The sequence below is a fragment of the Mesoplodon densirostris genome, chromosome 16 (assembly GCF_025265405.1).
Source record: "Mesoplodon densirostris isolate mMesDen1 chromosome 16, mMesDen1 primary haplotype, whole genome shotgun sequence".
NCBI classification, from domain to species: domain Eukaryota; kingdom Metazoa; phylum Chordata; class Mammalia; order Artiodactyla; family Ziphiidae; genus Mesoplodon; species Mesoplodon densirostris.
This window is the reverse complement of record NC_082676.1, coordinates 50,448,333-50,462,511: the sequence shown is the minus strand read 5'-3', so window position 1 is coordinate 50,462,511 and position 14,179 is coordinate 50,448,333. Positions and strand designations below refer to the sequence as shown.

At 44.6% G+C, this 14,179-nt stretch overlaps 1 protein-coding gene and 2 non-coding genes across 3 annotated transcripts in view; 2 read left to right on the top strand and 1 right to left on the bottom strand.

Annotated features, from left to right (window-relative positions):
- Window positions 1–14,179, top strand: part of VWA3A (von Willebrand factor A domain containing 3A) — a 46,430-nt gene that overhangs the window by 16,698 nt on the left and 15,553 nt on the right. The window contains exons 12-20 of the mRNA XM_060078390.1: window positions 1,173–1,308; window positions 1,418–1,521; window positions 3,199–3,279; window positions 3,700–3,794; window positions 5,251–5,370; window positions 10,411–10,485; window positions 10,721–10,865; window positions 11,310–11,505; window positions 13,841–13,911. Coding sequence (XP_059934373.1) covers window positions 1,173–1,308; window positions 1,418–1,521; window positions 3,199–3,279; window positions 3,700–3,794; window positions 5,251–5,370; window positions 10,411–10,485; window positions 10,721–10,865; window positions 11,310–11,505; window positions 13,841–13,911 — 1,023 coding nt within the window. The remainder of the gene's footprint in view (window positions 1–1,172; window positions 1,309–1,417; window positions 1,522–3,198; window positions 3,280–3,699; window positions 3,795–5,250; window positions 5,371–10,410; window positions 10,486–10,720; window positions 10,866–11,309; window positions 11,506–13,840; window positions 13,912–14,179) is intronic.
- Window positions 2,217–2,289, top strand: TRNAG-CCC (transfer RNA glycine (anticodon CCC)). The gene has a single exon. It is a non-coding gene; the product is annotated as a tRNA-Gly (tRNA).
- On the bottom strand, window positions 8,953–9,054 carry LOC132477219 (U6 spliceosomal RNA). Its single transcript, XR_009530237.1, has one exon. It is a non-coding gene; the product is annotated as a U6 spliceosomal RNA (small nuclear RNA).

Sequence of the window (14,179 nt, the reverse complement as noted above, 5' to 3'; positions counted from 1 at the left end):
CTTTAAATGCCTTATTTTATCTTTACAACAACAATCTGCAGTAGGTATGTTATTACCCCCATTTTACAGGTGAGAAAACTGAAGTTAAGAGTTTAAATAGGGCTTCCCTGGTGGCGTAGTGGTTGAGAGTCCGCCTGCCGATGCTGGGGACACGGGTTCGTGCCCTGGTCTGGGAAGATCCCACATGCCACGGAGCGGCTAGACCCGTGAGCCATGGCCGCTGAGCCTGCGCGTCCAGAGCTTGTGCTCCGCAACGGGAGAGGCCACAACAGTAAGAGGCCCGCGTACCAAAGAGTTTAAATAATTTACCTGAGATCACAGAGGAAAGCTGATTAGTCTCAATTGAACCCAGGTCTTTTTGATGCCCAAACCTTGCCAGATGTTTCCCAAAATGAAACACATGTACTACTTGTAGTTTGCAAGATGATTATAAGGTGATACATAGATTAATATTCTTTTCAATGTTATGCATTTAAAACTAGCTCATTATGGCAGAAGTAGATCTTTCTAAAATTATTTAAGTACAAAAAAGGAAGTCAAAAATTAAAATTGAAATTAACATTAATTTCAATTAATATTATTAAAATTAAAAATTAAAAAGATTTAATGTTATATGTTTGATTTTTAAAATATTAAGTAAATAACAGTACAGTGGTACTCATAGCAAAGCTCATGAAGGAGGTGCTCGAATGTCTGAAGTTTGGGAATTGCTGTTCTGTGTTTTCCTCATACATGAGCTATGTGATTTAACCTCTCAGAACCTCAGGTTTTTGGTTGTAAATGTGGGCAAGAGAGGGTGGGCTAAATCAGGGCTCCCTAAATGAGTTGGTGCAGGAGATACTTTTTAGTTCCCTGGAGCCTTATATTTGAGCCCTCGGCAAGGCCACCTGTCATCTTGGAGTCCGAGGTGCTTATCTTAATGGTAAGGGTGGGAAGGGGTGAGGAGGATGGACAAGTGAGAGAGGAAGTGAGTTTCTGGGTACATCTCTCTCTTCTCCTGGAAATTCCAGAAATCTCCTGAGAGGCAGATGGGGATAGTGGGAGGGGAAGGCAGAACTGCCTTTAGTTTACCAGGTAATGTTTTCAGATGCTCCCTTGGATGGGTGGGGGAGACTGTGGACTTTCCAGCTCTAAAATATGATTATGTAAGGATGATTTTTCATTTCGATTAGATTTCCACAGAGGTTGCAAAGAGGCCACTCACGAGTCTCTTGTCTAAACCCCCAAAGCATGAGGATCCCCTCACAATTGAGTTCCCAAACTTGGACAAGACTTCTGCAGAATGGCTAAAGACCAATAGCCTGAAAGGTAAATACCCAAAGAGGGAGGAACCCAGGACTCAGGTGACTAACTGAAAGGAATGAACCCTTTGGGGCTTCACGAGTAGTGCCTCAAACCCCACCATTTATTTTTACAGCCAAGAAGCTAAGCCTTTATCAGGTTCTGGCACCCAATGCATTCTCTCCCGTGGAGGAATTTGTGCCTATTCTCCGGAAGACAGTATCATCAACTATCCATGAGGTAACTCAGATTCAGAGTTCTGTCCAGTCCTTTGCAGGGGAGCTCCTGCGTGGTATTTCCTTTCTGAAATGTTCAGGAAATAGAAGTCATAAGACAGAGTCCAAGGAGCAAGGGTCTGAGGGCCTGGAATGGGATGGAGGCATTCCACCCAGGACTCTAGAACTCTCATCAAATCCACTCTAACTGCTGTTTTTCAAAGATACGAAAATGAAACTTGGGAGATTGGGGTAAGAGGGAGTATATTGGGCACCACGGTCACCTCCTCCATGGAGGTTTTCCTCCTCCCCGTTCAGAAGACTCTCTCTTTGTGTCCTTGCTGTACCTTGTACAGACTTCTGCTATCGCTCCTGTAATGCGCTAATGTGTGTATTTGTTACATGTCTAATCCCCACCAAAGTATGAGCCCTTTAAAAGAAAAAGCTCTTCCCCAACCCTCTATCCCCGATATCTAGTACAAGTAAGCACTCAGTGAATGGCGGCTGAGTGGGTGGAAGGAAGGATGGAAAGAAGAATGAAAAGGATGAATGAGCGGATGGATGGAAATGATGAATGAATAGGTGATGAATGAATAGGTAAAAGAGTGGATGGATGGTTGGATGGATGGATGGATGGAAAAGTGAACAGATGGAAGGATGGAAGGGAAATTGGAAGGATGGATGACAGGATAAAATTAAAAAGATGAAAGGATGAGGACTTCCCTGGTGGTCCAGTGGTTAAGACTCTGCACTCCCAATGCAGGGGGCCCGGGTTCGATCCCTGGTCAGGGAACTAGATCCCGCATGCCACAGCCAAGATCCCTCACATGGAAACGAAGGTCCCATGTGCTGCAACTAAGACCCGGGCACAGCCAAATAAATACATTAATTAAAAAAAAAAAAGACCAAAGAATGAAAGTAAAGATTAAAGGAAGGGTGGAAGGATTTAAAAATGAAAGGACGGTATAATGGTCATGAGCGAATAGAAAGATCAGTGGGGGGACTTCCCTGGTGGTCCAGTGGTTGAGACTCTGCGCTCCCACTGCAGGGGGCATGGGTTCGATCCTTGGTCGGGGAACTAGGATCCCACATGCCGCACCGTGCGGTCAGAAAAAAAAAAAAAAAAGGAAAATGAAAAGGAAGGAAAAGAAAGATCAGTGGAAAGGCAGAAGAATGAAAGGAAAGAGAGAGTGTGGGCATGTAGAGTTCTCGCAGCCCACGGATGGATGACTAGATAGAAGGAGTGATAGTTAGGGATATGACAACTTGATGGAGGATGAAAGAACAAAGTGAACAAATCTGATTTTCAAAGTGTCCATGAAGGCCCATTTGGGTTCCCAAACCTAAGAATTCATGGCTAGTATGTTTTAAGGTCTGCAACCCTGCTATTACCAAACCTCCAACCATATCTTTTAGTAAAGACTCTGATGTTCAGAAGAGCCTCCTGAGAAGGGAGCTGGCTTGCTGTCAGGCACAGTTCATTCAGGGGACTGTATCCTGAAGGCCCTCTGCTGCCAGCCCCAGACAAGGCAATGGCCTGGTGTGTGGGGAAGAGGGGCATAATCCAACCCCAGATGTGCTAAAAGCCCATTTCCCTCTCTTGCATCTCACTTGGAGAGCCCAGTGGCCAATTTAAACTTAAAATCCTTCCCTACCTGTGCTTCTGTTCACCTGCTCCCCTCCTGGACACACCTGGGTGCAGAAGGCAATGGTACAATTTGAATGGCATGATGGGACAATGAAGAATATTCACGTGGACCTGCCCTTCCTGTATGAGTACCAGGTCAGTGGTGGGTCCCATCAGTCAGAATATGGGGTGCGGGGAGGGAGATGGGTGGGATGTGGAGGCACCAAGCCACTGACTGAACTCCCTCTTATAAACAGAGACTGTACTACACCCACAGGCCCCTCTGGAGCTTTCTCCACCTCCTCCCCAGGCAGGGACCTGGATCAAAAGCCTCTGATCCTTTGGGTCAACATTTACCTCCTCCCCATTTGAGGCAATGAAATACTTTGACTCTTCCCTTCCTGATCCTGTGGCAGACTTGTCCATGCTTTAGCAGAATGTTTGTACTGCCTGGATACCCATGGTCTTGACACACCATTCGCAGAAACCAAGTGGGGTACACCCCCTTCCCCCTAGACCCCTTAATCGGCCATGCTCTGTGCAGTCGCTCACTGTGTGTGGCGCATGAGTTTGCAGAAGCAGCTCAGCAGAGCTATGGGGATGTGCAAAAGACGGATCGAGTGGCTCTCCTTGGCCAGCAGAAGAATCTGGGGCACCATCTGCGAAAAAAGGTACCTTCTCCCAGTAGTGTTCTTGTCCTTCATGGGTGTCGCGTGTGACACAGCACTCAACCAACTCATGAATTCCCTGTTGGTAGCATCAGAAGCCATCATTTAGATTAAGGGTCAGTAATCACCCAGCAGAACCCCTGGAGGGAAAAGTCACCACCGTCATCCCCAGCATCAGCAATAGCATCACTCAATATCAACAATGTCACTCAGGGATCTTTCTTTTAAAAAGCAACAGAAACTAAGTGCAAATTGACTTAAATCAGGGAAGTCTGGTTAAGGTAACTGAAAATTCTAGACTAGATTTGATAGCTGTCTTCAGGCATGGCTTGATCCAGAGGTTCATGCTATGTCAGGAATCTCTCTCCATCCCTCAGCTCTGTTTTCCTCTCTGTTCACTTTATTTTCAGGCTGGCTTTCCCCTCCAGGTGGCAAGATAGCCACCCAAAGCTCCCAACTTCCTTCCTTCCAGTTTAGCACTCCCAGGGCTTGGGGCAAGGGGCCATCCTTGAGCTAGTCACTAGGGCCAAGAGGGTTTGATGTTCTGATTGCCTGGGGTCAAATGTCCACTCTTAAAGCTTGGGCTGGCGTCAGCTCTACCCAACTCAAATGGACTGTTAGAGACAGAGGTATTCCCCCTCCTCGCCCCCCAAAAATCAAGATGCTGCTGTGAGAAGAGGCAATGGATGCTGAGTAGGGAGAAACAATAGGTATCCAAAATATCATTATCACTTCCATACCTTACTTGATGCCTTACCACTTACCAAATATTATGCTTTGTAATACTATTCATCTATTATATCATTTAATTCTCAAAGCAACCCTATGAAGTCTCATTATAAATAGTTTATAGTTAAATATGCCAAGGATCAGAGGGGTATTGTGACTTGCCTAAGGCCACACAGGAAGTGGGACTTGAACCAAGGCCTTCTGACTCTCTAGCCAATGGATTTTCTTTTGCTATCCATAGCTGTCTCAAAATGAGAATGGCGGGGAGGAGATGGGACTATAAGATTTGAAGTAATAAAAGGAGAAGGCTGAATAGCACTAGAGATCTTAAAACAGAGAGAAAATAATGATACATTTCCCCAGAGGCCCCAGTTACGCCTAATTCCCCATCTAACTTGCTTAGCTTGTTTCTGTTTTCCCTTCATAGACCCCAACCTATAATAATATTGAATGCTAGTAATTTAAAACAAGGAAATGTACAAAATCATTATATGCAGCCCTGCCCTTAAACCATCTCCACCACGAGTCTTTATACCATGATAGACCCTCCTGGAGAGAAGGTTCTACTGTTGTAAACCCACCTGTGTTGACTTCAGACCATTGAGATTTGGCCAGCTATGAATTTGGCATTCAGAACTCCCCTGGAAAAAACGTTAAATAGTAAAATGGAACAAAATAAACATTATCTGAGAGGTTCGGTTCTCCTCTTAAAGCTTGTGTTTCTTTTTAGGGTGGTTATACTGCTCGATATCTCTATGACCAATTCCATGTACATTATTCATATCCAGCACTCCCTGAGACTTCTGCTGGAGGAGCAGCTGTCCAACGAGGACTTCTTCAACATCATCGCGTACGCTCCCGCTTCCTGCTTCCCACTTCCCGTTGTGGGGAGGGCATGTGCACTCGGATGCCATCGCTGGGCTGAGGCTTCTGGCAGGACAACAGATGTATGGGCACCCAGCATCCTAGGAGGGCCGTCAGTTTATCTGATTTGAATGATCTTGTTTGGGGCATTGAATAATTAAATGGTTGCAGGACAGTCCCACTGGGGCGAAGGTGATAAGCGGCCCCAAAACACATTGCTTGATCAGCCAGGATAAAGTAACTCAGCCCATTGCCCCATTTGGCTACCAAGCTGATAAACACAAAAGAGAAAAAGAAGGGCCCCCAGGCTTTGTTCCTAGCTCAGTTCTAGCAAGCCACAGTATTTCAAACATTCAGAATTCCAATTATAAATTTTAATTATACGTAGATATATCAATATAATTTTTGTATATAGTTATATGTTGTATATTATATATAGTTATATAGAATTAAATTATACAGTTATATATAAAACTATATGATTTAATTATATATAAAACTATATATTTAAATTATATATAAGTATATATACTATAAATTAAAACTATATAACTATATATTTAAATTGTATATTTTATATATAAATTTTAAATATAAATAAACTTAAATTTAAAATGTAAATATTCAATATATAACAAGTGTTTAACTACATATACATTTAAATTATATATGACTATATATAATACTATATATATTTGTTATACTTCTGTCTACATAGTTACTTATATTTTTAATCTATAATTATATATAGTTTAAATATATGTATAGTTTTATATATACATTTCTTAATTAATTTTATTTTTGGCTGCATTGGGTCTTCATTGTTGCGTGCGGGCTTTCTTTAGTTGTGGCGTGTGGGCTTTCTCTAATTGCGGCGAGCAGGGGCTACTCTTCATTGCCATGCGCGGGCTTCTCATTGCAGTGGCTTCTTTTGTTGCAGAGCACAGGCTCTAGGCATGCAGGCTCAGTAGTTGTGGCTCGCGGGCTCTAGAGCACAGGCTCCGTAGTTGTGACACACGGGCTTAGTTGCTCCGCGGCATGTGGGATCTTCCCGCGCCCCTGCATTGGCAGGCAGATTCTTAACCACTGCGCCACCAGGGATATATATATTTATATATATATTTTTTACTTAATCAATTTATTTTATAAATATATATATTTTTATACATATAAAATATGTATGTATATTTTTATACATATAAAAAATATATATTTTTATACAACTTCATATGAAATAGGGAGTGTTCTAAATCTAATAAGTCAGCAGTTAATATTATATATTAAACTGTACCAGAGTCTAATCTTTTCCTAATAAATTCTACAGAAAAAAATGCATAGAAAAGCATTTTGGACAATATTTTCATTCATTCATCCATCCATCCATTCATTCATTCAACGAACATTTATTTATTTATTTATTTATTTATTTATTTTTTTGCGGTATGCGGGCCTCTCACTGTTGTGGCCTCCCCCGTTGCGGAGCACAGGCTCCGGATGCGCAGGCTCTGGACGTGCAGGCTCAGCGGCCATGGCTCACGGGCCCAGCCGCTCCGCGGCACATGGGATCCTCCCAGACCGGGGCACGAACCCGTATCCCCTGCATCGGCAGGCGGACTCTCAACCACTTGCGCCACCAGGGAGGCCCCAACGAACATTTATTGAAAGCCTGCCATGCACTGTCACGATGCCAGGCATTAGGGATACAGAAGTTAAAACACACAATACCTATCCTCAAGGAATTTATGGTCTAGTAGTAGGAGACAGGCGTGTCAAATATAAGTGCTATTAAATGTTTTCTGAAGAAATAAGTAAAAGGGAGGATATGGGACTGTGAGGCCTCAAAGGCAGGGTCAGTCTATTCCACCTGGGTAGAGTAAGGTCAGGAAATCTTCACAGAGGAAGTGACCCTTTAGCTGAGTCTTGACAAATGAATAAGTGTTTGCCTAGCACATGGGAGTAATGGAGGAAATGGGGAAAAAGGGCATTCCAGGTATAGGGAACAGCATGAGCAGAGGCACAGAGGTGTGACCTACTACAGAACCCTGGGGAACTGTCAGTGTGAATAGTTCAGTGTGAGTAAGGGGTGAGAGAGAGAGACTGGGCATGACCAAAAAACAAAATAAAACACCCGGTGATGGAGGCTTTATATAGGAGTTCTTATACTATAGAACGTATAGGTATTGAAGGATTTTAAGCAAGAGTAATAATCTTGAAACGCTCGAGCTACAAGGGGAAGGATGGACTGAAGGGATGCGATACTGGAGGGGAGACCAGTTAGACCACTGCAGGGGTAGAGGGGGCTTGAGCCAAGGCAGTGGGAGGGAAAGACAGGGAGGCCTGTGAGGGGTGCGGGGGAGTTAGAATCTGTAGAATGTAGTCACTGTTTGGCTGTAGGGGATGAGGGAATGGTGAGGAGAGGATGTGCCAGGTGGAGCTGAGCTTGGAAGATAAACATGTAGAGTTTGAGATCCTCAGGAGTCTGGGGATTCTCCTGTGAGCAGCTCTAGCCAAGAATACGGGTTTGCGAGCCATCAGCATTTTGGTTGAAGACATGGGAGGGCATGAATTGCACCTGTGGAGACGTGAAGGGGGAGAGATGATAACCAAGGACAGAAGTTGGGAAGAACGGCCATTTGGAGTGTGGGCAGAGACAGGGCACCACCAAAGAAACAGGAGAGGAGCAGCCAGAAAGGCAGGAGGGAAACCAGGAGAGAAAGGGGTTTACCCTTTCCCAAGGGAAAAAAAAACAGAGTGAGAGCCTGCAGAAGCAAAGAAGGAAGGGAAGAATGCAGGAATCCACTGAATCTGGCAATAGCGCTCCCTGATAGGCAAACAATGAGATATAATGTTTCTGCAATTCATTTTGGCAAGTATTTAAGAGATTGATAATACCCAGTGCTGATGATAATCTGGTGAAAAGGGCACTCTTGGAAAGTATTGGTGGAAGTGTAATTTGGTATAGCCCTTGTATTAAATTTTTTTATTACAGTATAGTTGATTTACAATGTTGTGTTAGTTTCAGGTGTACAGCAAAGTGATTCAGTTTCATATATATATATATATATATATATTCTTTTTCAGATTCTTTTTTTAAAATTTATTTATTTGTTTGTTTGCTTATTTATTTATTTATGATTGCATTGGGTCTTCGTTGCTGTGCATGGGCTTTCTCTAGTTGCGGTGAGCAGGGGCTCGTTGCAGGGCGTGCGCGGGCTTCTCATTGCAGTGGCTTCTCTTGTTGTGGAGCATGGGCTCTAGGTGCGCAGGTTTCAGTAGTTTCGGCACACAGGCTCAGTAGCTGTGGCTCGTGGTCTCTAGAGCACAGGCTCAGTAGTTGTGGCACACGGGCTTAAGTTGCTCCGTGGCATGTGGGATCTTCCCAGACCAGGGCTCGAACTCGTGTCCCCTGCATTGGCAGGCAGATTCTTAATCACTGCGCCATCAGGGAAGTCCCATCTTTTTCAGATTCTTTTCCCTTATAGGTTATTACAAAATATTGAGTATAGTTCCCCATGCTAGACAGTAGGCCCTTGTTGATTATCTATTTTATATATAGTAGTGTGTATCTGTTACTCTTAAACTCCTAATTTACTGCATGTCAACCTTGCACAGGGACCATGCTAATCTTCTTGGTATCATTCCAATTTTAGTATATATGCTGCTAAAGCAAGCACTAAATCTTTTAAGCGTATGTTCTTTGTTCCTTCAATTAAGCCTTTCAATGCAGAGTTCTAATGGTTGGCAAACCTGGAAAAAAGCAAGAGGAAATTGGTAAAATAATCCTGACAATAGAATTCTATTCTATTGAATAGAATAGAATATGCAACTATGCATATTCTAGGCAACTATTCAAAAGAATGTGGGAGATTTACGTGAACGCATTCAGAAAACGTCCTCAATAAGTCCAAATGAAAGGAAAAAATAGTATAGGTTATGTAATTCCACTTCTGTAAATATATATTTACCTACACATTTTTAAAAAATATGTATTTATTTATTTGGCTGCGCCAGCTCTTAGTTGCAGCCCGCGGGATCTTTTAGTTGTGGCATGCAGGATCTAGTTCCCTGACCAGGGATCGAACCCGGGCCCCCTGCACTGGGAGCATGGAGTCTTAACCACTGGACCACCAGGGAAGTCCTACACATTTTTTTTTTTAATCCAAAAGAATATAGAACAAAGAGTTAACAGAAATTGGTGGTGGGGGGATAAAGTTGGAGGAATTTTCACTCTTTGTATATTGTTAGAATTTTTATCCAACTGTAATAGAGATATTTCCATGGGAGGGGGAAAGGAGGTCCTTGTTAATATTTATCAGAAAACCGGGGAGGAAGCTTGTCTGCAGGGGGTTGAGAAGTAGAAGATGAGGAGGACGTGGTAACACTGTTTTTCTAGGGAGCGTGTCTGTGGGGGGAAGAGGAAAGAGAGAGAAGTAGCTGGTAGACGAAGAAGAGGCGATGGGGAAGACGGAAGTAGACGCTGGGCATGTGTGTGGGAGAGAGGTCACTGTGGGACAAGGTCTCAGAAGAGATTGGTGGTGGTGAAGTCAAGAGCCCAGGTGGAGGAGTTGCTCTTGAACCAGAGACGAGACATCTTTTCCTTGATAAAGAGGATAAATCCTCTTCTCAAAGATTTAAGTTCTGTCTCATAGGGAAAATGAGCTGATACATATACAAAAGAAAAGCTATAGTGCAGATGGAGAGTGGAAAATGTGTTGTGAGGATGAATCAGAGCTAAAAAGGGAGGAACGACTCCTCCCCTGGGGGGTGAGGGCCCCTTATTCAGGAGGGAAGTCTGGCCAAACTGGTGCTGGCTGTGTCTCCACTGAGGGCACAGCACTGCTCCCACCGTGAATGTGCTGAGACGTGTCATGACCAGCAAGGAGATCTTGTGGCTGGCCCAGGCCGGTGGCATCCTAACATTTTGGGGGTGTCATCAAAATCTTGCCCCTTAAAATCCTGGGAAGCCCAAAGAGCTGGGGCATGTATTTCCCCCCTAAGAACAAGCCCTCTTTCCTTTTTTCCCAAGGTTTGGAAGCACCATTGAAAGCTGGAGGCCCGAGATGGTTGCCGCGAGCCATAGCAACTTACAAAGCGCCTGGCGGTAGGTGACCTGCTGGGTCTGACGTCAGCCTCCCCTGTGCTATTATTTTCTGGCCCCCCTCCCCCAGAAAGTAGCTCTCTCTAGAATCTTTGCCATCCAAGGGACTCAGGCATGACTCAGGAAACAACCGCCTTCCATTCCCCGCCCTCCCCCTCAGCATGGCCCTCCCCCTCAGCATGGCCCTCCCTCTCAGAGTGGCCCTCCCTCTCAGCATGGCCCTCCCTGCCCCCCCCAGGTGGGTCCTGAGCCTGCATTGTCAAGGCAGCAGGAACGTCCTCAGCACCCTGCGGAAGACTGTGGAAGTGGACTTCAAGGACAAAGACAAACAGCAATCACAGAGCATCTACCTGTTCACCAGGGGCATCCCTGACCAGGACATGGTGGGTAGGCCACGTCCTGGGCATCCCTTATCCTTCACGACCCCACATCTTCTGCTAGGTAGACGCCTAGCAACTGGTTTCTCCAGCATGATTTTCCAGTCTGGACTTTATCGTGCCAAAGAATCACCTGGGGATGTTGTTCAAATGCAGATATTGTTAGACCTGGTTCCGAAGGGGCCTGAGAGTCTGCATCTCTAACAAGCTTCCACGGGGTGTCGAGGATGCTGGTCTAGGATCTCAGGCCCAGTGCCCCGGCCAGGCCCTATTAAGATAGTAAGAGAAATGGTGACCCAGAGGCTCTTTCACCTTTCCATTCTCAGTGCCACATACTTACTAGACCAGGTACACAGTAGGTCCTCAAGAAAGCAATTAGGCTGAACTGACCCGAGATCAGCGGCTTGGAGAGCCCTCAGCTGTGGGCCCCTCCTCCCTGTCTCCCCACAGGCCATGCTCAGCGCCTACGTGGCCGAGGTCCGTGTGGGCTGTGACTTACAGCTGAACGTGTGTCTCTTCTACGTGGGCGCACCACAGATGGACACCACGCCTCCTGCCTGCTATGCCAGCCGCAGTGACATGGCCGCCACCTACCGGGAGGTCACCCGGGCTGCTGGGGGCCGCTTCCACTGGTTTGGAGACACAGGTGCGTAAGAGTTGGCGGAACTCTCCACATCTTTCTTTCCAGACAGTTGTCTCAGTGCCAGTATAGCTCCCTATGCTATAGACATATTCCAGGAAAGCGGCATGTGAAAATCACATTTGCAAATGTAAAATTACTGTTCTGGAGATGGATGGTGGTGATGGCTGCACGGCAGTGTAAATGTACTTAATGTTGCTGAACTGTACACTTAAAAATGGTTACAATGGTACATTGTATGTTATGTATATCTTCCCATAATTGTTTTAAAGTGAAAAAGAAAAAAAGTAAAACACTTAAAAATATTTTAGAATGTCGGGGCTGGAAGGGGCCCTAAAGGTCCCTTAGTTTAGCGTTTCTCAAAAGGTGATATGTTCGCAGCAGGTGGTTGGCAAGATAGCTGTACATGGAGCACAAAGCAACAATTTTTTGTCATAGCTGTAGGAGATCAGAATATGCCACCTCAATATGTGCTACTTTGGCATAAGGATTATTTAGCTGAAGACAATTAAAAAATAGCCGATGCCAAAAAACCTCTCTGCTTCCCCTTCCCCCATTTGCCTAAAAGTAGGACATAAATTTCTATGTCCTCCTTCTGTGCCAGGAGGAGAAGGATGACTCTTAGACTCTTAAGCTCTGGTTGGCAGCTCTGGGCTCTTCACAGCACCAAGAGGGATCTATGTAACAACCCTCACCTAAAAAACCCTTGTCTTCCATTAGTTCCCCCCAAATATTTACCTTCCCACAGTTTGCCGGCCCTCAAAGCCAAACCCCATTTCCTTTGTCTTGTCATTTCTATTGTTCTTCTTTAAGATGCTACAGAAGCCCCAAGTTCCAACCACTCCCTCTGAGTAACTCATCGGTGAGTTTCTCCCCCATGTATGCACACCGCATGCATTAATAAACTCTATTTTTCTCTTGTTAATCTGTCTTTTGTCAGTTTGATTTCCAAGGCCCCAGCTGGAGAATCTAGGAGGGTAGAGGAAAATTTTTTCCCGTCCTCTAAATGGTTATATGATTGTTTTAATATTTCATTGAAAAAATGCTAACATTCATTGTCAGCAGTGACATAAATTTTCTCTTTAAAATATGCTTTTAAAGGGTGTTAACTAGACTTTTATGGTGATCATTTCACAATATACACAAATATCAAATCATTATGTTGTACACCTGAAAGTAATATAATGTTATATGTCAATTATATCTCAATTTTGTATATGTGTGTACTTTTTTTTTTTTTTTTGTGGTACGCGGGCCTCTCACTGTTGTGGCCTCTCCCATTGCGGAGCACAGGCTCCGGACGCACAGGCCCAGCAGCCATGGCTCACGGGCCCAGACGCTCCGCGGCATGTGGGATCCTCCCGGACCGGGGCACGAACCCGTGTCCCCTGCATCGGCAGGCGGACTCTCAATCACTGCGCCACCGGGGAAGCCCTGTATGTGTGTGTACTTTTAAGTAAAGAAAGTGAATTGATTAAAAATATATGTTAAGTAAATTATAGTTTAGATGATATGCAGACAAGGCAAAATTGTGACGTGATTCAGGAGGGACCTAAGCTTGGGACATGCTAGCGCATTCTGACCTCTCTGATTTATGGATGAAGAAATGACTCCCAAGAACATGAGGTGCCTGTGGATACAAAATTAGTGGCATAGCCAGGGGTGGAACTCATGAAAAGTGCTAGGCATATACATTTAAGTTATTATTGTTGATTATTATTAATAATAGCAAACATTTATAGAATAGCTATTATATGCCAGACACGGTTTTAAGTGTTTTACATATGTTGTGATTCATTCCTCACAATAACCCTATGAAGTGTGTTATTACTATTATCCCCATTTTACAGATAGGGAAGCTGAGACACAGAACCCAAAGCATAGATGTAGTAAGTAGTAGAACCAGGATTTGAACCCAGAGTCTGTCTTGTTAGTCATTATACTCTAGTCCCTCTCAAATGAGTCATATTTGAGATATTACTACAGACATTATTCACTACAGACATTAGCTACTTTAATTAACCCCAAGGTGGATCTTTCTATTTACTGGAGGAGCAGGACCTTTCCCCTGACCTACACTTCCTGTGGGTGAGAGCTCTTGGCTGGGTGCCAGGGTGCTGGGTCCCAAGGCTGACCCTGGTCTTGGTATCCTCACTGTACCCGTCCATCCCCTTTACCACCAGAAAGTATGGAGGGGGGCTAATCAGCTAAGCCCATTAAGACCCCACCCTGCCCCTTAGGCTGAGGTCACCTCCACATGGCCCACGTGTTTACAGATGTGGACACTTGCCAGAATCTCCATCCCTTCCCCACGATTGATCATGACGTGCTTTGTTTCCAGGTATTTACGAAAGCGATGATATCAGTGCCATCACGTCTGAGCTGGAAAAGGCTCTCAACTACTCCCAAAAGGTATGCCTTAGGTGTGGGGAAAATTACTGCACTGGCTTCTGTATTAGGGTCCTGGGGCTGCCATATAAAGTACCACAAACTGGGTGGCTTAAAACAGCAGACATTTATTCCCTCACAGTCCAAGAGGCTAGAGTCTGAAATCAAGGTATCAAGAGGGCCATGTCCCCACCGAAGGCTCTGGGTAGAATTCCTCTTTACCTCTTCCTAGCTTCTGGTGATGGTTGATGTTAAAGAAATGAAATTGCACTGGACACTTGTTAAAAACGGC